General features: G+C 28.9%; 1 protein-coding gene across 1 annotated transcript; it reads left to right on the forward strand.

Annotated features, from left to right (window-relative positions):
* Positions 1-9757: 9757 nt before the first annotated feature.
* LOC130966879 (uncharacterized) lies at positions 9758-13202 on the forward strand. Its single transcript, XM_057891702.1, has 6 exons — positions 9758-9823; positions 9996-10129; positions 10239-10310; positions 12766-12846; positions 12970-13042; positions 13158-13202. Exons 1-6 carry the CDS (start codon positions 9758-9760, stop codon positions 13200-13202), a joined length of 471 nt encoding a protein of 156 aa, XP_057747685.1.
* The last annotated feature ends 6464 nt before the right edge of the window (positions 13203-19666 follow it).

Genomic DNA, 19666 nt, shown 5'->3' on the forward strand with positions numbered 1-19666 from the left:
GCCGAAAGAAATGGATACATATCAGCATGATGCATATCATAATGTACCAGTTGGCCCATTCTTATGACTCAATAGAAGATTGAATTAGAACACTACCCGAAAAAAAAAACGGGTTAGGCTTTTCCTATTTTTTTTTTCGCCTTTTCAAACTAATTTTAGTTTAGGCTCTACGCACCCCGCGACCAAAAACAAATAACTATTGAAAAAATTTATTCTTCGCTCTCGAATTCAATTATTGTTATATTTTAGTCATATAACAATAATTACAAGATTTTATAGTGCCATTTAATTATCTGTCATTCTACCTGAAACTTTTCATCAGAAAATAAGTGAGTCAAACATTTTTAACAGATTCAATGATATAAAAATAAATGTCTATATAATTTTTTAATGTTTATAGTGGTTGTGGTGGTCTTTGTGAAGGTATCAGACTTAAAGAAGAAGAAGAAGAGTAAGAAAGGTAAGAGAAGAAAGGGTTGTGAAGAATGAAGAGCAGAGTGTGCTCTGTGTTACTAAATTGAATTGAAAGGTAAAGTTAAGAAGCACTTGTGAGTTCGGTTACAATATATATATCACAGCTGTCATCACTCATTGTGAACCTACACGTGCTTAACAAACCTGTGCTAACAAGACTCTAACTAATCTAACTATATGAGTTAGCAGAAACTGTATTGAGCTAATTGTGCTGAGCTGGCTAACTAACTCTCTCAGCTTACTCTATCATGACCTCTACTACTTGGCTTTTTCTTCTGGTGCTTTGGTTAGTTCACTATCATGACTCCTACTGCTGCTGCTGCTGTCTTCGTTCCTTGCTTTCTCACATTGCTCTAAGTTCAATTCTCCCTTTGTTTCTTCTTCTTTAAGTCTGATAGAATGAGGTTGGTGTTCCTTTAGGTCTACTACCATCAGTTTGGTTCTTGACTCCAAAAAGGCAGTACTTGGTAGAGGTTTTGTTAATACATCAGCCAACTGTGCAGTTCCAGGAACATGAGTAACTTGAACAATCTTTTTTTGTGACATAATCTCGAACAAAGTGCAAATCAGTCTCAAAATGTTTTGATTTTGAGTGCAAAATTGGGTTTGCTGCCAATAGAACTGCACTGAGATTATCACAGTGTATTGTAGGAGATGTTTGGAGTGGAATTCTTAGCTCAGCCATGAGACTCTTAATCCAAATTAACTCAGCAACCAGGTCTGCCATAGCTCTATATTCAGCTTCAGTGCTGGACCTTGCAACAGCACTTTGCTTCTTTGAGCTCCATGACACCAAATTTCTTCCAAGAAAAACACAAAAACCACCAGTTGATTTTCTGTCATCCGGATCACCTCCCCAGTCCGAGTCACTATATGCTGCAATGGTGTGAATGCTTGTCCTGTGTAGATACAACCCGAAGCTTGCTGTGCCACTGACATATCTTAGCACTCTCTTTACCAGCTTCCAATGCTCATCCAGAGGTGTGTGCATAAACTGTGACAGCTTGCTTACACTATATGCTAGCTCTGGGCGAGTGATTGTGAGGTACTGTAGGCTCCCTACTACCGATCTGTAAAGCTTTGGATTGTGAAAAACTGATCCACCAGAGGCAGAGATCTTGACTGAGGATGGAAGGGGTGTGTGGCAAGATTTACAGTTTTCCATCTGTGCCTTATTGAGTAGGTCTTTAACATACTTTTCTTGGGACAGGACCAGACCATCAGCATTTGTCTTGGTTACCTGAATCCTAAGGAAATAGTGTAAATCACCTAAATCTTTAAGTGCAAATTTTTGGTTTAGCTGCTGAATCACTTGGGCAATTGCTTCCTCCGATTCCCCTGTGATTATTATGTCGTCAACATACACAAGCACAAATAATGCAGAATTTTGTTTGAACCTGACAAAGACAGAAACATCAGATTTTGTGGCATTGAATCCCAGGTTTTGCAAGGCTGTGGAAAGCTTGTAGTACCATGCCCTTGGTGCCTGCTTCAGGCCATAGAGTGCCTTGGTGAGCTTACACACTAACTGACCATCTCCTAATTCATAGCCTTGTGGTTGCTTCATGTATACATCTTCAGTTAGATCACCGTGCAAAAACGCATTATTTACATCAAGCTGCCTGATCTTCCAATTTCTGCATAATGCCAACGTGAGCACAATTCGAATTGAGGTGGGTTTGACCACAGGGCTGTATGTCTCGGTGAAATCAAAGCCTGGCCTTTGTGAGAAGCCCTGAGCCACCAGTCTGGCTTTGTACTTCTGGAGACTGCCATCAGGGTTGTACTTGACTCGAAACACCCACCTGCTACCTACTGCTTGTCTCCCTTCTGGTAAGTGAACCAGCTTCCAGGTGTGATTTTGGATTAGAGCATTGTACTCTGCATCCATGGCAGCCTTCCAGGCTGGATTGATTAGTGCATCTCTCACTGATCTTGGTTCAACATGAGCAGAGAAGACCATGGGCTTAAACACTCCATTTTTGCTTCTTGTCACCATGGGATGGACGTTCAAGGGGGCAGGTAGGGGTGTATCTGATAAGGGAAGGACAGTTTCAAAATCTGAGATGGGAATTGGGATTGCTGTGGCTGATGGTGCTGATGGCACATGGAGGGGGGATGTAGTATGGTATGGTTGTGTGTTTGGTGCAATTGAGGGGCTGGGACTAGAGTTAAGGGTGTGGTGAGGTGAGTCTGATATTTGGGAATTGTTGTTTGAAGATGCTGTTGGAGCTGCAGGGATTTTTAGTAGTGGAATAGTTGGTGCTGGTTGAGGTTGGGGTAGGGAGTTTTCTTTTTGTAGCTGTGGGAGCCTAAACTTGCCATCTTTGAAGGGAAACTGGTGCTCATCAAATATCACATTGCTTGAGATTACCACTTTGCCTTGTTCAGTAAGGCATTTGAAGCCTTTATGCAATGTGCTATAGCCCAGGAACACACAAGGTGCTGATCTGAACTCCAATTTGTGCCTATTGTAAGGCCGCAAATGTGGAAAACACAGGCAGCCAAAGACTTTGAGGCTGGTATAGTCAAATTGCCTTGCAAACAACTTGTCAAAAGGAGATTGTCCTTGCAACACTTGAGTTGGCAGCCTATTTATCAAGTATGTTGCAGTTAGAAAGGCTTCACCCCAGTATTTTGTTGGCATTCCAGCACCTGCCAGCATTGCAAGTCCCTTTTCTACCACATGCCTGTGCTTCCTCTCAGCACTGCCGTTCTGCTGGTGTTCATGTGGGCAGGAGAACCTGTGAACTACTCCTTGTTCCTGTAAATCCTTGGCTAAACTTATATATTCAGCAGCATTGTCAGATTGAAGCATCTTAATTTTGGTATTCAATTGCAGTTCAACCATTTGTTGGAAACATTTAAAAACTGATTTAACTTGAGACCGAGTTTTAATGAGGTATAACCATGTGTATTTGCTATAAGCATCAATGAAATTCACAAAATAGTAGTTGCCATTCATATCAGAAATAGGAGCAGGGCCCCAGACATCTGTATACACTAGTTGTAAGGGAGCAGTATACACAGTATTAGAGGGAGGATAAGGGAGACAGTGGGACTTTCCAACACAGCATGACTCACAGGGACTTTTATTTGCAGGAGCAACAATGTTACACGACCTTAAAACAGAAACAACAACATTATTGGAAGGGTGGCCTAGTCTATTGTGCCAAAGAAGAAATTGATTATCTGCTGTAGACATAGTTGAGACAAAAGCAGCCGGATTACTTGATGGAGTGAAGTTGAGGAATTTGTACATTCCCTTTTCAACCTTTCCATGTATGACAATCTTTTTAGTTGCCTGGGATTTTACACAGCAGCCATTAGAGTAGAACTCAAAATAAACATCATTATCACAACAGAATTTGTACACACTAATCAAGTTCTTTGTGATATTAGGGACATGAAGCAGTTTGTATAGCAAGAAGTTTCTACTACTTAAATCAGTTTTGAAATAAGAGTTTCCAACAAGGTTAATATGCAAACCTGATCCATTTCCTATGATCACTTGATCTGTGCCTTCATAGTTTTTTTTTTCGACCAGATTTTGTTGATTTGAGGTCATGTGGTGTGTAGCACCCGAATCTGGATACCAGCTTTGATCTTGCAAGGTTGCTGGTGTGGCTAGCACATTGCTCAGATTGGCTTGCACTTCTTGCAGCGGCTGTGACCTATTGTACTGTGTTCTTGAGTCATCATTTCTCTCATACCTGTACCAACAATTCTTAGCAGTGTGCCCAGGCTTATCACATACTTGGCAAATAGGTCTTGCATTGTTGAACTGTCTTGAAGACTGATTCCCTCCTTGAGACCTTGAACTGTAATACTGTGCACCAGCCTGTCCATTTTCATTATAGGAGCCTCTGACACCTCTTGTGTTTCTGCCACCTCCTCGAGAGCCACCTCTAAATCCACCTCTTGTATTGAAGTTCTGCGAGTACCCTTGTGTGCTGTGTGCTACATTCGCTTGCATAAACGAATCTGAATTTCTAAATCTCTCTAACATGCTTTCGTGAGTTAACAGGAGTGATTCCAGTTCTCCAACTGTGATACTTACCGGTCTTGCAACTACAGAAGTAATTACCGTACCATATTCTTCAGTCAAGCCATTCAAGATTGCATTGACATGATCACTTTCTCTCATCGGTTCTCCAACAGAAGCTAACGCATCTATGGTTCCTTTTAATGCTAACACATAATCACTCACTGAATTGCCTATTTTAATTGTGCTCAGCTTGTTCTTCAGCTGAATTATTCTTGCTCTAATTTGTGAAGTAAAATGATCATCAAACCTTTTCCAGATCTCATGTGAGTAAACACAGCCTACCATCCGAGTTGTAAAAGGCTTGGTCATCGAAGCTAGAAGCCAAGATTTCAACAGTGCGTCTTGTCTTTTCCAAATTGCAAATTCTGGTGTGATTTGTCCTGATTCATCAAAGCGCTGAGGGATTCTTTCTCCTGTGATATGGTGAAGTAGATTGTGACCTTCAATTGTGGACTCAGCTTGATCTTTCCACTGTAGAAAGTTATCATCATCGAGATTGGAGAAGAGGTGAAGCTTGGAGCTACAGCTGATTGACTCATTGTAACTTCTGTTGTTGATGAGCTTTCTGCCATTAAAGAAGCTCTGATACCATGTGAAGGTATCAGACTTAAAGAAGAAGAAGAAGAGTAAGAAAGGTAAGAGAAGAAAGGGTTGTGAAGAATGAAGAGCAGAGTGTGCTCTGTGTTACTAAATTGAATTGAAAGGTAAAGTTAAGAAGCACTTGTGAGTTCGGTTACAATATATATATCACAGCTGTCATCACTCATTGTGAACCTACACGTGCTTAACAAACCTGTGCTAACAAGACTCTAACTAATCTAACTATATGAGTTAGCTAAAACTGTATTGAGCTAATTGTGCTGAGCTGGCTAACTAACTCTCTCAGCTTACTCTATCAGTCTTAAAATTAAATTCTAATTTAAACATGAGTAAAATATTATTTTTATTGCCAATATTTTGGATACATCTTAAAGTTGTTCTTAACGTTTAAATTGTTTTATTTAAATTTTTAATATTTTAAAATCATTTTAATGTCGTCATCTTGTTAATAATCTGTTAATAGAATTGATGATGAGACAAAATTGAGACAATTTTGATATGTAAGAGACTTAAATAAGACGAAAACGTTAGGGACAAAAATGATACATTACTCTTAAAAAATTACCAAATCAAGTAAAATGATAATGAATTTTAACAGAATAAATTACATTACAAATTCAAGATTTACTCGTACTTGTAAAATAGCTAGTATATAAATTTACAGAAAAGAAAAAAAAGAGCTAAATATATATATATATATATATATATATATATATATATATATAATAAAGTATAAAAGTATACATTTTTGTCTCTAATATACTGAACTTCTTTAATGTTTATTTTAATTAAATTTTAAATAAATTTTAATTTTTCTTTTAATAATTTCAATTTTTTTACGATAGATAATTATTTAATTTATTTTTAAATTTTATTCTTAATAAAAATAAATTTAATTAGAATAGAAGTAATTTGATTAAGAGTAAAATTAAAAAATAATTTATTTAGAATAAAAGTAACGTAATTAAGAGTAATTTACGTAAACACAATTAAAAAAATAATTAAATAATTATCTACCATAATGATATTATTGAAGGATAAAATTAAAATTTATTTTAAATATAAAATTAAAAGTATAATTTATATTTTATGGTATATGTACCATTCTCTTTTTTTTTTCAAAAATTTATGTACTAGTCACTCTACAAATATTTATTAATGATAAAAATCTTTAAAAGTACAAAAATTAAAAAAATTACGTAAAATAAAAATAATGTGATTAAGAGTAATTTAATTAAATGTGATTAAAAAAGTTGAATAACTACGACAGTTAAAAATTAATATTATTAAAAAATAATTAAAATTTATTTTAAAATTAAAAATAAAATTTATTTAAATTAAACATTAAATAAAAAAGTTCGATACACATTAAAGATAAAATAGTATAATTTATACTTTATTGTATATATATCATGCTTTTTATTAGGAGTTTATATGTTAGCAATTCTTATAAGTATGAGTATAACTTTTGAATTCATATATATAATGCAATTCATTTATTAAAATTCATTATCATTTTATTTGATTTGATAATTCTAATATATTATTTTTGTCTTTAACAGTTTCGTTTTATTTAAATTTTTGACGTTTTGTTTAATCATCTCACTTTTATCCCACATTAATTCTATTAATGAATTATCAACGACAAAATAATATTAAAATAATTTTAAAATATTAAAAATTTAAATAAAAACAATTTAAATATTATAGATATTTTTAAAACTTACCTCTCAAATAGTGAAAACAAAAACAATACTTTATTCTTTAACTTTTCACGGTGAATTTATGTATGAGAACAATTCATAACAATTAATGTTAGACACATTTTTTTATACCCACTTAAGGTATATGTTCTCATTTACGAAAATAGTGGTTTTGTTCATTTAATCTCGTAAGAAAAATTTAGAGGATATTAGTTTGCAAAATATTTTTTATTTTCATTTTTAAAAAATAATTTTTATTTTTAACTTTTTACAATTTAAAAAACATAATTAGTTTGCAAAAAAAATATTCATATTTAAGTATCGAAGATAATAAAAATATGTTTATTGATTCATTTTCAAAAGATATTTTTAATATTATAAAATTACAAAAATATATTTTTATTAAATAAAGAATTTTAGTTATTTAATTTTTTATTAAGTTAACAATTAGTTTTTATACAGTATCGAAATAAATTATTATCTTATTATGCTATTTTAGAAAATCTGGTATCTTGTATATATATGTAGTTGATTTTATATTTTCTATGATAATATATAATAATAAAAAATATCAATTGAAAAAATAATAAAATTGTAACCAAAATCAATTCTATTTTACTTATTTTGTTATTGTTTCTTTAGATTTATACCAAACGAAATCAATTAATTAATATTAAGAAATTATTGATGTAAATATATTTTTTTAACAAATAATTTATTAATAAAATAATAGATAAATAAATATTAAAGTTAAAAAAATTAAAATTTAAAACAAAACCAACTTTCTTGTCATTAATTTTTATTATTGATACTTTCATAATTGATTGTCGATTTAAAAAATTATTTTTATAACAAAATTATTTTTTTAAACGAGATGGTCTTATCTTTGAAAAATAAATTTTAAAAATAAAAAATCAATAAATACATATTAATTTAAATAGTACATACTGAATATTAAATGAAATAAAAGAACTCAATAAATATATATTTAATTTTAATTAAAATTGTACTTTTTTCTTTCTTATCTTATCTATGTAGTCCAAAAATACAAAAAAAATCTAAAATAAAAACTAAAAGAGTCAAATTAAATTAAAAAAAGTTCAAAAATAAAAAATCACCTTTTCAAGAAGATGAATGTATAAACTAAAAGTAAAAAATAAATACTCTTACAACATAACATGCAGAAGGAGGAGTTGACCCAGAATTGAGAAGGGAGAAAAAAAATGAGCGTGAAAATACATAAAACATATAAAAAAGTGTAGAAAATATTCGAACATTTATTCCAAAACTAAAAATCTCGTGTTTTACGTTAAAAATATTTTCAAAAGTTAAAACTGAAAATATTTAAAAAATAGAAATAGCAGTTTTAAGTTTGTTCTATTTTTTATTTTTAAAAATAATTTTAAGTCAATCATATTTCCATATCTTATTTTTATTTTTATCAAAAATGAAAATGAAAACACCAAAAATTTTAGTATGTTAATGGTTTATTTGGAAACCTTATCAAAATTTTTTTATTAAGTTAACAATTAGTTTTTATACAGTATCAAAATAAATTACTATCTTATTATGCTATTTTAGAAAATTTGGTATCTCTTGTATATATGTAGTTAATTTTATTTTTCTATGACAATATATAACAATAAAAATATCAATTAAAAAAATAAAATTGTAACCAAAATTAGTTCTATTTTACTTATTTTGTTATTGATTCTTTATTAGATTTATACCAAACGAATCAATTAATTAATATTAAAAATTTATTGATGTAAATATATTTTTTTAACAAATAATTTATTTATAAAATAATAGATAAATAAATATTAAATTTAAAAAATAAAAATTTAAAATAAAACCAATTTTTTGTCAATATTTTTTAAGTTTTTATTTATTCTTTTAATTTTTATTATTGATACTTTTATAATTGATTATCGATTTAAAAAATTATTTTTATAACAAAATTATTTCTTTAAACGAGATTATCTCGTCTCTAAAAATATAAAAAAATCAATAAATACTTATTAATTTAGATAGTACATACTCAATATTAAATGAAATAAAAGAATTCAACAAATATATATTTAATTTTAATTAGAGTTTTACTTTTTTTTACTTACCTTATCTATGTAGCCCAAAAATACAAGGAAAAAACGTCTAAAATAAAAAAGTGAAAGAGTCAAATTAAATTAAAAAAAGTTTGAAAAAAAAATACTTTTTCAAGAAAATGTCTGTATAAACTAAAAATAAATAATGGATACTCTTACAACATAACATGTTGAAGGAGGAGTTGACATTGAGAACTGAGAAGGAAGGAAAAAAATAAGAGCGTGCAAAACTGCAAATACATAAAACATATAAAAAAGATAGAGTAGAAAATGTTAGAACATTTATTCCAAAACTAAATGCCGTGTTTTAAGTTTAAAATATTTTCAAAAGTTAAAACTAAAAATATTAAAAAAATAGAAATAATATTTTTAATTTTGTTCTATTTTTTGTTTTTAAAAATATTCCTATTAAAAATAATTTGAAGTCAATCATATTTTCATACCTTATTTTTATTCTCGTTAACACCCAAACTTTAGTATGTTAATGGTTTATTTGGAAACCTTAATAAGTTCATGCTTTTTTCCTTTACACCTCTATGAAAAGGAAATAAAAGTTAGTAAAATATTAATGCCAGATTTTATTTTGAGTAAAGTTTAATGCCAAATTAATATATTGGGTTAATAGCATTAATAACTTAACAAATGTTGAAGAAACGTGCTTACTGAGAATTTTTGTGAATATCCAACCTTATCACATTTCTAATGCTTATTTAAACAAGTTCACATATATAACATTGAGCATGCGGGACCAGATTCTTCTTGTTCTATCACTATATAGTTCTGAAAAAAAAAAAAAAAGAAAAAGATTTGTTTGTTCACTCTCAACAATGCCGCCGGAAGTCGCCCATTTGAACTTGCAACTCTTGCAAACTATTCAAACCATGAAGCAAGAGGTTTTTCTCTAAACTCCTCCTTGAAATGGAAATAAACTTAAAAAAAATACTGTCAACTTTTAATTTCTAGAAGACTTATTATGGTTGTAACACTATTTACTTTAGCATGTTATGAGAAAAATTATTGATATCATTAGTGTTTGATTGGCTGTGATGTCCTTTGTTGTTATAGGGTTTGGCGGATGACTGTTTTAGTTCTATCTATTTATTGAAAGAGAAAATCGAAGATCATTTTTTCCTTGAAGTGATTCCAGCATTTTGCTCTGATACCCGGGACGTCCTTAAAAGCTTGGCAGAAATGATGATGTAGTTTTGATCTTATGAGTTATGATTTTATCAGTTACATCAAAATAATATACATGCTTAATTTTTTGGCTAATCATGTCTTTTTTGTTTTTCCTTCCCTCTAATGTAGAAAACAAGATGATAATTGGGATTATGATCAGATGCTGGAGTACGTTTATAAAATTAAAGGCGCTGCCGTAAGGTAATAACTACCCGATGATATGAATTTTGTATAGAGTAAATGAGTGATATATATTATACAACGAATAACAAAATTTATTATTTTTAGTTTATACTTATTCAACATTCTAAATTCTAAATCTTGAATTTTAAACTCTATATTTTAATAATATAAAAGATAAAGTATATTTTTTGTTCTTAAAATTTGTCAAAATTAAAATTTTAAAAATATTCCTAAATTTTATTTTGTTTTAATTTTGTTCCAAAATTTTCGATTTGTATTAAATATATTCTTAACAACTAAATTTTCAAAAAATTTAGGATCAATCCAGTAATAATATATGATAATTATACGTCTAATTTGCTTATATTAAAGGTTATTTTTGTAAAATTATTACTGAATTGATCCTAAATTTTTTCAAAAATTGGTCACTAATTTAGAGTATTTGATGCAAATCCAAAATTTTGGAGACAAAATTAAAATAAAATAAAATTTAGAGATAGTTTTATCATTTTTAATAAATTCCAATAACAAAAAATATATTTTACCATATTATAAAAATAAGATGTTCGTTAATATTAATAAAAAAATATTTATCCCTTAATATTTTTCTTTTGTAGATGTATATTACGTTATAATATAAGATTGAACCTGTATCATATGTGTGTTTAATTTCTTACAAACTTGGGTGTCATGTATGTTAAGTATACTTTTAAATTTTTTTAAAGAAAATATTAAAGATTAATACTTTTTTTTATCAATATTAGTTAATATTTTAGATCAATATTTTATTTTTATACTATTAAAATTTAAAATTAAAAAATAAAAAGATACTAATTTGGTAAGTCGTATAACATTATTCTTTTTAAATAAGATACTTTTTTTTTTTATAAATTATGTTGTTATTGATATTGAGGTCAATATTTTAAGAGCTTGGTGAGATTGCCTATCAAATTAAGTTGACATGATGACGGTTTAAAACTAGATCTTTTTTACAGTGTCTAAAATTGACTTGTTGGATTTAAAAATAAAAGGTTAGATCCCACTTTATTCTCACATTATTTTTAATATATTAGACAAAATTTTATAAGCTCCGAAAAATTCTCCTTAAAACTATCAATATTTTTTTATTAATATTAGATAATCGAATCCCCTAAAATTATATTTTGAACTTAGGTGATTTGGGATTGTATTTTTTGTTTATAAGTTTGTATGAGTTTTATATTAAAATTTTATTATCTGTTAGCAAAGAAAGTGATAGTAGAAGCGTGAAATTTATACAAGTAATACAAAAAAAAAAAATCAGTATAATTTAAGTATCTAATAAATAAAGTTACAAAACTGAATATCCACTTTATTTTAATTAAATCTCTAATGAAATATAATGTGACGATAATTAATAATGTTACTCCATCTTAATCAAATTCATTTGAAAAAGATCTTAAACGGATAACTATTTTATCCAAACTAAATTCCTGATAAAGAGATATAAAATAATAATTTATGATATTCCACTCAAACCCAAATCTAAATTACATCCAAAATATCAAATCAAATTATGCAAATACTTAACTAAAATATAAAGAGAAGATACTAAAAGTATAAAATTAATCATCTCTAACTAAAAAAGTGACTACTAACTTAGTACCTAAAATATAAAAATACAACCAAAAAAAAAATCTTACAATTCCCTCTACAACAACTCCAATTTTAACACATAAAAATGGCATACATTAGTTTAAACCTAATCATCTATTTTATACTACTCCTATAGTAATATACAAGAAAAGAATATCTCTTATTACGTTTATCAACTTGACAACTTATCATATTTATCAGCTTGGTATATTATAAGTTATAAATTTGTACAAGTTAAAACTGAGTTGAAATATTTACCTACCCATCACTATCTTTTGACCAAATTAAAGATGAAAAACATACTATAACACTTTTTTCTTTAGTAATATCTACTTATCTAGAGTCGAGTATTATATATTAAATTAGATTAATAACAACCTATTATTAAAACACTATTTATCAGCATAAACCTACTTATCCGCTACTATTAAAAAAGACCTATATTAAAACATACACTATTTGATTGTAGACAATGAACAAATTAAATCAACAAAATATCTCATGCAAAATGATACAACAACAAACAAAGATGGTTTAGAACTTGAAGTATTGAGTTGGTTGTGTTAATTGTGAAGATTCTAATGATATTAAAGGATTGTGAATTACTTTCATAGTAACACAGCAAGTTTAACTTGGTCATTAAATTACTAGAGTTTACTTAAGAAGCAATAAGTTTTTATTAATCAGAATCTAATAATCAATATTCTATTCCCTGGAATTCATTATTGATGTTGCTTATATTTCTTCTTCTCGTATAAATCTATGGTGTTGGCTTAACAATGGCATGCATTAACAATTTGTTAGTTATAATTATATTTCTTTGTGTGTTACATTGCAGCTTATTAGGTCGTACTTCTCGCATGGCCGAAGCATGTTCTGCCTTTGAACGCGCTATTATTAATATGCCCTCTAAAGAAGAGTATTAATTGCAAACCTAAAACCTATATTTATTTGTAACTAAGCACGCATGTGTCATCAATGAAATTATTATTCAAGTTCCATAAAAACTTACTAGCCAAATTTCTGTAATCTTTATATATAGGTGTTCGAAGGCACTGCATCAAGCTCAACGTGAATACGAAGCTGTCGAAGCAAAGCTCCACATTTGCCTTACGGTATATAGTAAAGAATACACGTTTAAAATATATATTAAAAGAGGAATAGTTCTCTTATCAATTTAATTGCTATTTAATCTAAGTCCTTACAATGATACTCCCTTTTTTTTTTCAGCTTGAAAGAGGAATAGTTCTCTTATCTTCGATGCACAAGCCCTGAAAGTGGAACTTGCTGTCCTCGACTATCTATGTCATTTTAGCTCTAATTAGGGTTACTATCTACATTCAATATAATTTTCTCTGTTAATTAGGGAAAATTGGTGTTTGAGATATCATCCCTTCGTAATGAAAACCTCCATGTTTGACATATTTGTAGGAATGTGAAGCCAGTTTTGTGCTTAATTATTGTAGTGCAACTTCCATTTGGATTGAGTTAGCTAAACTAAATCTTATAATAAACTGCTTGAAGTACATTTAAGTGATAATAGTATATTATTGTTATGATAGGCGGCTTTCGTTTATAAATATAGAACATTAAAACAAATATATAGAGACATAAAATTATATTTTATAAAAAATATAAATATAAATATTATATTTTAAAATATTAAATTAGTGTATTTTATATGTTTTAATAAAAAAAATACAAACACATAATTTATTTATTTTTTATTATTTTATTAATTTTCATAATAAATTAAAATAATAATTTTTTATCATGATATTTTTTCTAACTTTTTTTATAAAAAAAGAATAAATTAAATAATTTAATTTATTTATTTTTATATTTAATTTATTAATAAATAAATTAAAATATAAAATAATAATTTTGTATCAATATTTTTTATATCTTATTTTTAACATTTTATTTTATTTTATTTTAGAATCAAACGCAATCATATGAATGCCTATAATTTTATGATTTATGACTTTTTTAATCATTTAAATTCAATTTAAACGCCAATAAATTCTAACTCAAATAATATAATCTCTTTATCTTCGTTAAAAATCTCATATTCAAATCTTATTCCAAACTTTAAAAAAAAAATTCAATTTGAACGACTTAAGTTTTAAAGATAGACTAAACATTAATAATGCTAAGAAGAAGTTGAATTTGTAATTTTGTATGTAAAAATGGGTTGGTAAAGTTTGAGACATAAGGAGGAAAAAAATAAGAGTAACGTATACTTGTGTTTTCATAAACAATATAAAATAAAGCTCTAAAAAACTAAAACTTAAGGTTGTGAAAACTAAATTGGTGAATAAATTGGTAGAGTGATGGGTTTAGTGGTTTAGAAATTCAACCAAAATTTAATCGAGATTCAATCAATTTAATTAAATATAAAATAAAATTATTAAAAATTTAATATACAAATTTTAATTAAAATATTTAAATTTAATAATTTTTAAATTAATAAAATTCACAATTTTATAATTTTACATAATAATTTGTTTATATTTTATTATTAAAAATTACAAAATAAATTTTTTTTAAATAACTTCTAAATTCTAATGAATTAGTCACTAATAAAGTAATGAGTAATCAGCAATACTTATCAATCAAAAACAAAAGCATAGAATAAGAAAACTTTTAAAAATAATTTCTAATAATTAAAAAATAAAAATATAAAAAATTCAAAAACAAAAAAATTAAACAATTAATCCAAACTCAACCATTACACCCCACTAACAATTACACCACCACTAACTTTAACTCAAAACACGACAAACAAAAAAAAAACAACTTAAGATTTTAGATTTTAGTAACTCAATAAAATTAACAAAATAAACAATCATGAATTGAAACAAATATAGATTTTAGATTTGAGAGCTCTAAGGTGTTCATCTGCACTGGAGAATGAAAATTGTATTCCTATGTTGCAATCTACGGATCCTCCATAGCTCTTGCAAGTTGAAGTTTGCAGCGCACAATCCTAATTGTCTAGACACATAATTTTAGAGTTATCTGAGCACTTAGCACACTCATCTTTTTTTCAATACAAATTTTGCAGTCTGCCTTTCTGAAACTCAAGGACCTGCATAACAGCATTTCAATTGGTTCTTAGTGAGATCTATGATAATGAAAATCAAATAAAAGCTGCAGAGAAAATAAGCCTCAAAATGAATCTTCTTACAAAAGTGAAATTGGTTACGGTGAATGAGCTGTTTGCAATAAAAGCAGGAGGAAATCTTGCCGCGTATTTTCGACAAGCAAATGCAACCATATAGCCATAAGAATCCTAGACCAAGAAAACTAGTATGAGATTCGAGACGACAAAATCAACAAGAAGCTTGGGCAGGCGGGTGAGAAAGGAATTTAGGGTTGGGTTGGAGTTACATAGAGAGTCAAAGAGAAAGGGGTGGGATGGGGCGACCAACTTGCGCAGGCGAAAGGAAGGAGACGATAACAGAGAGGGGAATGCGGTGGCAGATAGGAGGAGAACAAAGCTGGAGACGGTTGGGAGACGAAGAAAATGATTTTAGAAGGGAATAATGGTTACACGTCTAGGGTTGGATTTGGGAACTGGGACTAGGTTAGTGGGTTTTTTTCCTTAGCATTAAAATAATGTTGTTTCTGAGACAAATGACAAAATCGGACCTTAAAAAAATCCGTCTGATTCGACTGATTTACTGGTTAATTATTGGTTCAGCTAATTTTTTAACCGATTTTTTATAAGGTAGTTTTGGGGTCAACCAGATCGGTCAAATGATTGGTTTTTGGTTAATTCAGTCGATCGACCGGTTTTTAAAACCTTACTAAAACCAAGTAAAATACTTAACCAAATCTAATCAAGTTGTTATCAAGGATTTTAATTTTACGTGCGTACTTTATTTCACCCATATTGCTGCTGCATCATTATTAGTCTTCATCTTCTTCTTCTTTTTCACTCCTGATGCTGCTGTTTTTTCTTTTTCTCCTCCTTTTTTTTCATCTTTCTATTTTGCTATCATTGTCATAACCACCACCACCACTTCCTTCTCCTCATTATTTTTTCATTTGAATTTATTCTCCCCTTCTTTTTCCATCTCATCCTTCTCTATAATCATCATTATCATCATCATCGTTATCATTATCGTCATCGTTGTCTTCTTCTTATACGTATTGTCATTATCATTATTATCATTATCATTATCGTTATCGTCGAATTGTTGCACTTTTTTTGATTAATTTCGCTGCATTATCTACAAAAATTTTCACTTATTTTTTTCTATAAAAACTTGTAAATTTGCAACTCAAGTTTTTCATGAAGTAATTTCTTAGTTCCATCACCTCATTTAGTTGTATTCAGTTACTCGTCACAATGAGGGGTCGGTTGGGTGCCACGTCAAGAGCAACGGGTGAAAGAGGGAGGAATCAGGACTTGAGGCCGAGCTCTACAAGGAGTGGTGTTATCCCGATCGTCGGTGGGTCGGCAGGTGGGATCACTTGCAAGGACACTCCGATGCTAAAGTAAGCCTCCGTATGATGAGGCAACTAATTAGAGTAAATGTTATGTACCTCTGGAGAGGAGTAGGTCCCTCCTCTTTTATATCTCGTGCTCAAGTGGGCCTTCTTTTGGCTGGGACCTGTCTTCCTAGAAGCTTCTGCCAATTGTTCAGGTCTTTGTTGAGAGGAGGAGTGATGCACGGATCACTTTGCTGATATGGGTCAAGGACCCGTCGGGTTAGTAATCCGTAACTTGGACCTCCGACCCTTATTGGGTTGGGTCGGAACAAGTTAAAAATTTCGGTGTTAGAGTAAAAATATTTCGGTGTTAGAGTGAACATATTTTGGTGCTAATGTTGTTTCTGCAAGAATTCAATTCAATAAGTATGAGCCTATATTCATTCAACTAAATCAGGCATTTCAGTATTATTTTTTAGATTTTTATGTGTTGTTTTATATATGAGATAAACATTCAATTCATTGAATGTGTAATATTTTTTTAGAAAGATTCAACATTTTTTGTGTCATATTACTGAATTTCTCGTGTCAATTTTAACTAATTTTGGTGCTATCTTGTTTCATTTTATAGAGTTATTGTGATATTTTAGTATGAAATTTACTTTCTTCATTATGTATCATTGTATTTAAATTTTAGCGTCAATTTATATAAATTTTGGTGCTATTTTTGTTTCTGACAAGAATTCAATCCAATAAGTATAAACATACATTCATTCAATTAAATAAAATTGTAATATAGTATAGACATATTCATTCAAGTCTAATATGAGAAATAATGTTCCTAAAAGAAGAAATAAGAGCAATAGAAAATAATAAAAAATAATCATAAAAAAATACATCATTAAAAAATATATATTTTGTGTTTTTTAAGCAAATTTTTTGTATTAAAATTAAAAAATTTCTGTATCACAATTAAAAAATTTTGGTGTTATTTTTCGATAAATTATGCATAATTCAATACTCTCCTCCTCCTCCTCTTACTCCTCCTCATCATCCTTCTCTCCCTCATCATCATTATCATCAGCATCTCGTTTCACATTCCCATAGTTCTTGTTTTACCCTCTTAACAAGAATTTGTGTCACAATTAAAAAATTTTAATTTCGAAATTGAGAAACTTCAGTATTATACTTAAAAAATTTTGGTATTATTTTTTGATAAATTTTGCATAACTTAAAACTCTCATTTTTTCCTTCATAATCATGATCTTCTTCTTTTCTTGTTTATTTTCTCCTTCTTGTTTTACTTTTTCATAATTCTTCTTATTTTATCCCTTAACAAGAATAAAAACAAGAAAAAATCAAACAAAGAAAAAGAAAAAACACATCATGCTACAAAATCATCCAGAAGAGAAGGAGAAAAAAAAAGGTGCAACAACAACAATAAAAAAACGACGATGAAGAGAAAACACGCGAAGAAGAACGCGAAGATGCTGAGAAGTTGGAGTGTGTAGACACACTCTCACTAATAAAACTAGTTTTTGTTAAGATTAGATCAAACACCCAATCTGGTCTTTATCCATTTTCATGAAGGACAAAACGATCCCTGTAAAAAAAAAAAGGACACTTCGACTCTCAACTTTTTGATTTTGGGACAATACGATCCCTCTATTAAAAGATTCATTAAATAATAACAAAAATTAGTTTTATGGGGGTTTTATTTGTATTTTGTGGGGGATTTTAAACCTCCACAAGTTATTAATAAGTTTGTTTTTAAAAAATTCCTTCATCAATGGTAGTTAAGTGAAGAAAATTTATTGATGAAAATGATGCTGCAAAAAAAAGTAATTGTAGTATAAATACCTTTTAAAGAAAAAAAATAACATCAAATAAGAAATGAAAGAAGAGAACTTTAATGTTGATAATATTGATATTAGTGATGAGGACGGTAGATGAGATAATGATGATGATAAAGCAATAAAAATAATAGAGGTAGGAGTGATAATAATGATGATGAAGAAGATAGTGGTAGTAATTAGTTATACTGTTGAAAAGAATTTGTGGAGGTTTAAAACTTTCCACAAAATACAAATAAAACTCCCACAAAATTAATTTTTATTATTATTTAACAGATTTTTTAACAAAAAGATCGTATTATCCCAAAATAAAAATATTAAAGGTTAAAATATTCTTTCTTTTACAGGAATCGCTTTGTCATAAAAATAAACAAGAACCGAATTTAATATTTACTCTCAATTAAATTTAATTGTCAAAAAATTTAAATGTGTAATAAAACTAAACGATATATAAATATAATAGTAAATATATTTCGAAGAGTCTGATATAAAATTTCGATGTACACGTATTTAAAAAATATTAATATTAGAGTGCTCTATTCTGATTTCTCTATTTCATATGGATTTTATTTTTTTATTTATTATTTTAAAACAAATATTATAATCTAAATATTTTTGTTACGTCAAAACCCTAATTATTATGATTGAATGAAATTCCTAAATCAAGATCCAACGTCCAATCTTCCATTGCCATTATTGATTTTGGAAAATCAGTAAAGGACTGCGTATGCATTTTCTCCGATCGATCATTTTGAAACACGGTGGCTCTCCCACTCCACTACCTACACCTTCCAGAAGCTTCTAGAAACTCCGCCCGCGAGAGCGTCCTTCACTGCATTCGACGTGTGTAAGTTTAACACGCATTTAACTGCGTTGATTCTGCTTCACGTGTGTGTTTTGGTTTTTGATATATTACTATTTTAATTTGGAATCATGTTTAGATTAATTGCTGTTGATTCTGAAACTAAGAACTAATCACTTCTACTTTGTTTATTTTCTCCTAAAATTTTTTAATTAGGGAAGATTTTAAATGTAGCTTTGGCTGAAATAAGAAAAAGGAAATGCTGCAGCCTCTCGACTATGGCTTCCATAGCTACCTTCTCAAGTGTCATATGTCTTGCCTTACTGATCTTGATTTGTGTCATTTACGTCATATGAGAAAAAGAACTTCAAAACCTGTTAGTACCCTTTTCTAGGATCAGGTTTGAGCTACGATATTTTATCTATATTTCAGTTCCATCTGTAGCAAGACATTTTAATAGAATTACATAATAATAAAGTTAATTATCATTTATCAGGTATTTCAACTTTCAAGTACTTTCATGGATGCTGTTTCAAGGAGCAAAAGGTTTTCATGTTAATTTTGTCGTTTAGTAACCTTTTGAAAGACCCAAAAATCCTCCAAATTAGACAATAAATGACATAAATGGACAGCTATAAATGGTC

This window comes from Arachis stenosperma, chromosome 3, assembly GCF_014773155.1.
Source record: "Arachis stenosperma cultivar V10309 chromosome 3, arast.V10309.gnm1.PFL2, whole genome shotgun sequence".
Lineage (NCBI taxonomy): Eukaryota > Viridiplantae > Streptophyta > Magnoliopsida > Fabales > Fabaceae > Arachis > Arachis stenosperma.

Coding starts and splice junctions, on each gene's coding strand:
- LOC130966879 (XM_057891702.1), top strand. CDS start 9,758: ATGCCGCCGGAAGTCGCCCATTTGAACTTGCAACTCTTGCAAACTATT. Junction 9,824..9,995: donor TTCAAACCATGAAGCAAGAG/GTTTTTCTCTAA, acceptor TTGTTGTTATAG/GGTTTGGCGGATGACTGTTT. Junction 10,130..10,238: donor AGCTTGGCAGAAATGATGAT/GTAGTTTTGATC, acceptor CCTCTAATGTAG/AAAACAAGATGATAATTGGG.